This window comes from Crassostrea angulata, chromosome 9 (assembly GCF_025612915.1).
Source record: "Crassostrea angulata isolate pt1a10 chromosome 9, ASM2561291v2, whole genome shotgun sequence".
Taxonomy (NCBI): domain Eukaryota; kingdom Metazoa; phylum Mollusca; class Bivalvia; order Ostreida; family Ostreidae; genus Magallana; species Magallana angulata.
The window spans coordinates 27,731,429-27,741,046 of NC_069119.1; the positions used below are offsets into that span (position 1 = coordinate 27,731,429).

At 33.8% G+C, this 9,618-nt stretch overlaps 1 protein-coding gene across 2 annotated transcripts; it reads left to right on the top strand.

Annotated features, from left to right (window-relative positions):
- Positions 1 to 2,822: 2,822 nt before the first annotated feature.
- LOC128163779 (uncharacterized) lies at positions 2,823 to 9,486 on the top strand. Of its 2 annotated transcripts, XM_052827432.1 has the most exons (4): positions 2,823 to 2,958; positions 5,294 to 6,790; positions 8,249 to 8,278; positions 9,012 to 9,486. In XM_052827432.1, exons 2-4 carry the CDS (start codon positions 5,389 to 5,391, stop codon positions 9,407 to 9,409), a joined length of 1,830 nt encoding a protein of 609 aa, XP_052683392.1. In that variant the 5' UTR covers positions 2,823 to 2,958; positions 5,294 to 5,388; the 3' UTR covers positions 9,410 to 9,486. The 2 variants fall into 2 exon arrangements, with proteins under 2 accessions (XP_052683392.1, XP_052683393.1); XM_052827433.1 differs by lacking the exon at positions 8,249 to 8,278.
- Positions 9,487 to 9,618: the final 132 nt, after the last annotated feature.

Consider the following 9,618-nt stretch of genomic DNA (forward strand, 5'->3'; position numbering starts at 1 on the left):
TAATTTCAATTAAATAACTTTCTTCTCTTACTTCTCTTTCGCACCCGTTTTATATTCGCCCCTTTCGCACTCGTTGTCAGAGGGAGAATTTAAGACTGGGCGAATTCCAATGTCTCAAATTATCTGTTTTATATTCGCCCCTTTCGCATCCGTTGTCAGCGGGAGAATTTAAGACTGGGCGAATTCCAATGTCTCAAATTATCTTTCTTTAAACACAACTGTGTCTGGGCGAATTCACCCCCCCCCCCCCCCGTATACAGCAGTTAGTTTTCATATGTAGAGTCACGTAAGATAGTTAAAGGTTCTGTATATCATAATGGTATATGATTTGCATGTTTTCACGTTGCCTTATATTTGCATGGTTATGTTAATCGCTAAATATGGTCATGTAATATATCATGGTCATGTTACATGTATATATCATGGTCATGTTATATATCATGTCATGTTATATATCATGGTCATGTAATATATCATGGTCATGTTATATATCATGTCATGTTATATATCATGGTCATGTAATATATCATGGTAATGTTATATATATATCATGTCATGTCATATATAACGGTCATGTAATATATCATGGTCATGTTATATATCATGTCATGTTATATATAATGGTCTTGTTATATATCATGCTCATGTTATAAGTAGGATTATATCTAGGTTATATACTTCCGTCTCAATTGTTCAATTCCAATTAATTCAATTCAGTTTGGAAATAGAAGTTTTTCCCTTAAGCAAATAAAATTTACTTTGCATCATTGACAGTTATGCTTTATAACCATGTTTGCGGGCTTTTTAACAGGAATTTTCTTAAGTGGTACAGTATATAGCGAAGCGAAAAGCAGTTCCATTCAGTGGGGTTTATCAGATCATTCCTCTTTACACCGATAAAAACGTTTGAATTGGTGAAAAAATACTTTGCAAAAGAAATATATCACATAATTATCAAATGGTTAATGTCAGTACATCATATTGGTGATTTTTAATTTTTTTTTTTTTTTTTTTTTTTTTTTTTTTTTTTATGCTTGAAATATACCCTATGTTACATGTATATATAGCAGAACGTCTACCGACTTCGTTTGAATATAATAATACGTGTATATCAAATTGAACCAGACATGCCAATTTTATTTGTTTCTTCGGAATATCTCTTCATCTGCCTGTGGAGTAGCATGTTTCCCTGTTCAGAAGAGGAAACAAAAAAGACAGCTTCCGGTTCCAGCTGCTTTTCCCGAATACTTTTCCTCCAAATTCTGAACCTTATACATCAATGCGACCAAGTCTACATGTATACCAATAAATTGACGCACAGTAGTCAGTGGGATAAGTTTATTTAAGGAATAAGGAATCATTCATTGAGTGTTACATGTGTGTATGAGGTGAACATTTCGGTCGGGGCGTGGTCAAATCTAATAAGGGCTTTATGATATATTTGAACACTCTCCGTCCGAAATTATCACCTCATATTATTCAAAGAATGACTCCTTATCACTTATATAAATGTTATTTCCAATTTGTACACTGTAAAACAACATTATTTTAAAACCACTATTTTCTAATGTAGTGCATGGAATGTATTATACTACGCGACGCAGCTGCCAATACCGTTTTTCGATTATGTTATAAGACACACTCTTTTAGTGTCACTCATCTTTTATGAAATTACTAGGCTATAGGCTTCAAAATTAATTCGTAATGTTTTTATAGACAAAGAGAGTTGAAAATGTAAATATCTATGGTTGAACTTATTAACACATTTCTTCTTGTACATAAACGCACATAGTTTGGTACGATGTCTCTTTCTTGTATATACTTTAATCAATCTCTGTAGAATTTCCGTAATAATGCGATTTCTAAATTTTATCTTATTTACTGCATAAAAAAAATACTAATTTTTTTCATTGGCTATAATTCATTCAAATGCAGGTACAAATTTCTATGTAATAATCAGATCCTCAAGTATGGCCCATCCTTCTCCCAGGGATCATGATTTGAACCGCCGTCTTAACCCAAACTCCGAAACCTTCAGAGACAACAAAAAATCCAAAGAAAATCCGAAACTAAAACAGAATTTCCAGACAATTTGAATTAATTACACCCGCGTTATACATAAAGGACAGTGCAAAACATCGTTTCAGGAGTTTTTCCGAATTTCATTTTTCCGAGCCAAATACACTATAATAGCCAAGAGTATTACGTGGGCTTTATAAAGGTTATGTCGTTATGTCGTCTTTTGCACCGAAAGAAGAAAAGAGTATCGATGAAAGTTTTATTATTTTCATTAATTTGAATGCGAAAATATACAAAACTCGATGAATATGTAATAACATTTAAAGAATCACATCATGAAATCTAGATTGAGCACCACAGGAACCTCGGCATTCGACAGGCAAATTTAAGAAACTGTCGTGGATTCATTAAAATTCGCGATGGCTCAATTTTGGTTAAATTCGCGGGTACCTTTTACCCACGAGTCAACCTCCTCCACGAATAAATAAACTAGGATCATAAAGTCATTTTTCCTATTGTATGTATAAGATAATACACGAAATTACGTCCCCAAGAACCTGTCAAATTTAAAAGCAATCCACGAAAATTGGCCCCCACGAATATTTAATGAATCTACAGTACATCGGACAACAGAAAACTGATTTTTTATTTGGCCTTTTTAAATCGTGTCTATGTTGCTTGATTTTACCGATACTTCAGATTATGTTTCGTAATTCGTTTAAATAATCAATAAGTGTATCAAAATCCACGCCCGAGATTTTGAAATTGAACACGAGTAGCGGTATTAAGTTTGGAGTATTATACGTGAACGGAGATTTAAATACACTGTATAAAGACCTTCTCAGTTTAAAGTTAATTGTTGAGAACGTTTAATACATTGATCGTCAGCGGAAATGTGTTGTTTTTCAGGATATTCTGTCGATATATCAATAAACTAAGGTAAGATATTTATTTATTAAGAACATATCTATTAGGAAAAGAATGATGAGTTTCTTGTTTCTACCTGTATCTTAAAATACATGTCTGACTCGCCATCCAAAGTAGAATCTCTCTCTCTCTCTCTCTCTCTCTCTCTCTCTCTCTCTCTCTCTCTCTCTCTCTCTCTCTCTTTCTCTGTAGGAAGATAATGGTCATTTCCACAATTTTTTTTAAAAATTAGTTAGATCGTAGAATCTGATCATGAGATATATAAACAGTATATCAAACAGTTATTGTTTGTTTAAAAATGTTCGTTATTTAAATCGATTATTTTATAGTTTCGATATTTTTTTTAATGTCAAATATAGTGTTCTATCTACATGGCAGAATTCAGTGTTTTTTTGTCGAAATACCAATTTCAAACACACTTAAAAGAAGAACAAATAAATTTTATTTAAAAAAAAATTAGTTTGCTAGATTTACCGTCTTTGGCCGAAAATTATTCACCATGCAGTTTTAATTTTTTTAAAATAGTTTTTTCTAGATATCGATATATACACGTAAGTCAAAGAATGGTGTATTCAGTGAACGGTCAGTGATGAAATATAAATATAAGCAAAATGCGTCGTTTCTTGCATTAGAAAAAAAGTATGTAATGTCAATTATTATGTACATGTAACCGAACATATATGTATAATATTATGTACATACATTTGTGAATTTTCTGTTTTATTTTACTTAATGTAACACTGTTTTCTATCGGGTTCATGCATTGACCTAAGCATTATTATAAACTGTTCTTACAAAGAGGTGGTTAACTTTGAAGTTTTTCTCTAGTTTCAAAAAGTGACAATAAATGTCTCTGTTAAAACCAGATCATGAAATGAAAAAAAAATAAAGAGTTAGATAGCAATCGATACTTCGAAACAATCTTTGAATTGTTCTTAAAACAGAATTTAAAAAATACAGTTGTCCATTTAAATTGTAAAATATACGGCTATGAGGACGCTAGTTTTGTAACTAAACCTTGAAGTGATAATGAATGTCTTCAGTGTAAATTTAAGCGTTCCTTACTTCTCCCCCGATTCGTTATAAAATAGAAACAGGTAAAACCTAGCTTAGATTAAGATCTTTCAGTTTGAGAGAGAGAGAGAGAGAGAGAGAGAGAGAGAGAGAGAGAGAGAGAGAGAGAGAGAGAGAGAAATGAAAACGGTTTAGTATTTTTTGTATTTTTCATTCAATATATATCACATTACTGACTTTGAAATTACTTGTCGGATTTAAAAAAAACCCAAAACTTGGAATATCATTGTGGGGGACAACAAAGTACACGAAATAGTATAGTTTTATTTATCATAAAAACATTATGCAGTGTGCGTGTGGCGGAGGGGGGGGTGTAAATCATTTATCCCAACCTCTAAATAATGACGATTTAAATCAACCCTAAAGAAGCATTAACTGTTAAACTGTTGTAAGTTTGAGAGTGTTATAAGTAATGAGTTTTAAATGAAAGTATAAATCTGGTCGAGCCGGGGTCATGATTAAAACAAGAATCGGTGGAGTCAGTGGTGCGGAACGGTAAATGTGTATTGATTGGGCAGACAGCGTGACGGGATTCCTTTCCCTATAGCTACATGCGGGTCGTAAATGTAGATAATGCAAAGTACGAGAACTTAATCATTAACTATATCATACTGTTATATTACCTTACTTTGTTTGAAAATCAAATTTCTGTATAAAAAGGTCACCAGCAAGTAAAAATTAGGTTTAATGAGTTTATATATCTCTACATATAAAATTTTCATACAATAATTAACTTAGTTAATATTAATTTAATAATACTAGAATAACCTAACAATACACACACACTGGACATGCATGTGTATCTGTAAACATGCTCTCTCTCTCTCTCTCTCTCTCTCTCTCTCTCTCTCTCTCTCTCTCTCTTCTCTCTCTCTCTCTCTCTCTCTCTCTCTCTCTCTCTCTCTCTCTCTCTCTCTCTCTCTCTCTGCATAAGAGAAAAACTTAAATCTAGGTTCAATATGTTTTAAATCCTCTTGCAAAAAGGGTTTCGACCTGAAAAGTTTAGAAGTGTATTATACAGACCTTTTATATTTGACAAAGAAAACAGGTATTAAAATATTGTCTCAAGAACTGAAATATTTCCTTAATGACATTTAAAAAGCGGTGTTTTGTTTTTTAAGAAAACATTTCAAAAAATCTTAAATTGCTTTTTAAATTGAATCGATAACCAATGTATAAGAGTTCATTCATCCATATCTATCTTAAACATGTATACAGTCAGACATCATTTATCAAAGCTTATAACACAATGTACTTTCTGCTTTTTTGAAAGAGTAATTATTGAAGGAGAGAGCGAATGAAGAAATGAGTACACTGGACTAGAGTTTGCATCTTTAGTTGATTTCAGTAGACAAACTCTGCTTCATAATGCCGCTTCAAACGGGCCTCGCTTTTCACAGAAAGCGACAGACACTGGAAAACCTGACGTTAGAAAGACCACAAAATTTACAGAGCTTCTACGAAGCAGTGGAAGACGCCCTGAAAAAGATCGAAAACCACCTCCGTTACGTCGAGTTAGAATACTATGGAGTCGAGAGGTCCCCGGATGAAGAGATAAAGGCGTGGTTACCGGCACTTACGACCGTGATGGGCCACGCTAAGACCGGGATCTTAGTCTCTAAACAACAGCTTAAAGACGTGTTCGATCTCTACGACCGGTCTATTGGTGACCCTACGATGATCGTAAAACTTGACAAGGAGGCCGTGCAGACGACTCTTGAGGTCATTAGCAAGGTCGAGTTATATATAAGACACAAATTTGAAAACATCATCAATGGGATTTTACTTGTAACGAGCTACATGAAGAAATACTGTCTTAGCTTTAGTGGCATTAGCGGCGATGTGTATTTGGAAACAGCCACGAACTATGAAAAGCAGCGCCGAGAGCTAGCCGAAGCTATACAGATCAATTTGGATGATATTCCGGTCATGATGGACAAGTTTGAGAATGACGGCATACGATTAACAGAACTAGGATCCGTGCCGAGAAGAATTGCCGAGCGCCTGGAGTGTGGTCACGTGCCTTTTCTGGTGATGTTCGCGGGAGCTTGTGAAAATATCAGAAATGCTTGTATAGGTGTCAGGAAATGGATACAGGCGGATGATGGCTATTCGACATTCATTCAATTCGACATTACGGACTTGGAAAAGAAGAAAGAAACTGATAGTAAATTACTTCGAGATTTACAAGTAAAAGTTTCACATCTTGACCATCGGTTAAAAGTCTGCAAACGCGAGATTCAGGAATGCGTCGGCGAGTTGAAAAGAGTCGCAGCGAAAGAGAAAAGTCTCAAAAAGCACGAGGAACAACTGAAAACGGATCTACGAGAAATAGTTATGGAACTAGAAATGAAAGAGCGACAACGTGAAGATACACTTCATGAATCGTCGGTGTTGACGCATAAAGAAAGAGAACAGTTAGAAAAACTAACGAGTGAAATCGAACACATGAGGCTGAAGAAGCCAGTTTTGGAACGGAAAGCAGACGACCTGAAACGGAAACTAGAGTTCATGAAATTTAGGAGAGAACTAAAGAGTAAGCGGGAAACTCAACTCCAAGAGGTTAAAGAGGAGCTTCGTGAGGCCAAACGCGAATTACGAAGGACCGAATCTGAATGCGAGCGTCTGGAAAGGAATATCATTAAACTGCGAGAAATCCATCGATTCAAAACAAGTCCGGAAGTGCTGAAGAAACTGTTTTACAACATGCCACTGACTCACAAGGGGACGGGCGCTGGGGGCGGGAAGAAAAAGAAAGGTGTTGTCATCGGTAAGCATTACGAACGTCTTTCTTTTACATTTTAAATACTTTTAGAACAAATATAGGTATTATTTGAAAAATTAGTACCTCATTCATCCCATTTTTGAAATAATGTATTTTTGTGCATGTTAGTCAGCTCCGTTGTGCATAAGGGCTTTTGTGAAAATCAACCTACAACTAAAAAAATACAATAATTGTTGCATATCAAATTTTATGTTTTGTATAAGTAGTTCATATTAAATGAAGACATATACGGATGTCACACACTTGCCACTTAGTTTTCCTTGTTGATGTCAAGTCCTTTTCATTATTGCCTATGAAGTGCATTTCGTTGTAAATGTACATGCATGCACTTCATCATGTGGGCACATCTCTTTCCTCATTCGTGTTATTTACATTTCGCCATTTAGCATATTCGTATATATTAATTGTGTTATCTAAATACATAGTTACTTCATCACTTGTATTTTGTGTGCCTCATATTCATGTTAGGTACGATTCTCGTTCATGGTTGATATACATGTATTATACATGTATGTACAGTATATAATTTAAATTCTGGTTGTAACGCCTGACTTGATTGGCTAAACAAATTTATATATATCGTATAACATAACTTGCCTACGCCACAATACGACGCGCGTGCGAGAACTATTAATTCGCTTGACGTTACGTTTTAATTTTGTACAAATTAACGTCATTTTACTAAATAATTGTCCTTATTTTTTATTTTAGTTGTAGAAATTTAAATTATAAGGAATGAACTAAATTTCTATCTATGTTATACGAGTATAACGTAACTTTGGACAGTTTCGCAGTTTTTAAAGCTTAAACTGCCCCGAGTTATGTTATTATATCGTATAACATACTAGTAGGTAGAAATTCAATTCATTCCTTAAATAAATAATCATTTTACATTTTGATTTCGCTTGTTCGACTAAATTTATACCCTTGTGGGATGTCCATGCATCACTTGTAATGTAATTGACAATTCATCTTCCATAATATTTCATCGGCGTATTTTATTTTATGTGCATTTCCTCTCTCGTGGTAAGTATATATTAATTGTTAACGATTACTACCATTGGTCATTCATGATTTGTACATTTTATTCATTTATGCTCCGTACAACCATTATGATTCGTTTTGTAAACATGGTATCATCATATTAATGATTCTCGATGTGTGTTTTGATAATTCATGTTAAGAAGGCTCGATGATCGTGGTCATCTATAGACTATATTGATCTCCCTAAGCAGAAGAGCTTTCTGTAAAAAGATATAGGATAATACTCATAATTCAAAGCTTCTATATATGAAATTTTCCTTTACAAAATAAAAGATTAAAACTTAAAATATTTCTTTTTGAAAAGTTAAGGTCAATCTGATTATTAAGTAGGTGACAATCCAGCCTCATTTCGTTTTTCATCATCGACATGTATGACTAAATAACACTTAATTTTTTCAGTTATTCCGGATTTGCCATTTGCAGATTCTGGTAAAATGCATGATATACTCTGTGATACCCGTTTGTTGAAACCATAGCACTAATAATGCAAATCTGTTCTCATATTTCATATTTCTTCTGAAAACTATTTCAGAATCTTTATTTTATTAGTAGCATTCATTTTATCAATAAAAGTTATTTCTTTCTTAGTTTGACCATCTTAGATATATACATGTACCCATTTTTCTTTCGTTTGCACGTTTCCGTTTCTAACAAATTTTAATTTTTTTTAATCTGCACATTAAACAATAAACAACTATCAAACCAACCTTTAACATTTTGGAACTTTTAGTTTCTTTCACTAATCCTTTTTCCCAAAAACAATTTCAGAAATGATATATATAACCATGTAAATGAGTTGCCCCATTAATGTTTTTTTTCGCATAATACCTCAGCTTAACCATTGCTTAACTCCTTATAATATGATTGCATTTTTAGTCTTATTTTTCCTCTCTGCTTTTTAGCGAATTCCATTTATAAAAAAAACAAGAATTCACCGATTAACTTTTTATATATTTAGTTGACTTCACTTATCGATTAAAGTTTCTGCTTTAATGCAAAAATCAATACTTTACTATCAAAAGTACCTTTAGTTATAAAGTGACAGAATATACATTATAAAAAGATACAAGTTGATATGAACGCATAATAAGGAGACTTGCATGTAGTACTGAGGTTCAACCTAAAGATAAGTAATTGGATGTTAATTTTCTATTTAATTCAGACAAGCTCGAGAAGGCCACAAGAGTGACAGCCACGCTTATTGACAAAGACTGGATCCCTCTGTACCGCACCCTACCTTTCCATCCACCCAGGGGCGAGGAAAACCTGAGAGTGGACATAGACGACATCACGAACACATTTCTTAGGGACACCCTCGAAGTCCATGCCAAGCAGGCGCTCTATAGATGGCGCCGCATGCATACGAGGGCTAGTGTTGATGACCTGAAGAAAGCATTGACTGCTATTAAGCGGAAAGACATCGCAGATAAAGTAGACGAGGAGTTATCTAAAAAAAGAGCAGTCAAACCTAAAACTTCTTCTGCTGTGAAATTTCCCAAGGTGCTCGTTCAGACCCAACAGGTGCGTGTTCGACACAGTTTATCAAATCCGATCAAATGACGTCATAATTAGTGATCTATGTAATACAAATTCAAGTACAAGCCAAAGGTTTGAATTTAAAATAAAAGAGATTTATTTATCAATAGTTGTTTGCTTTTTGCTTTAAAATAAAACTTTAGATAATGGAAATAGAAGTTGCAGACCAATTTTGAATTTGATAGTTAAAAAACGAAAATGCTGAATAAAAACCTCCAAATGAATAAATAAAA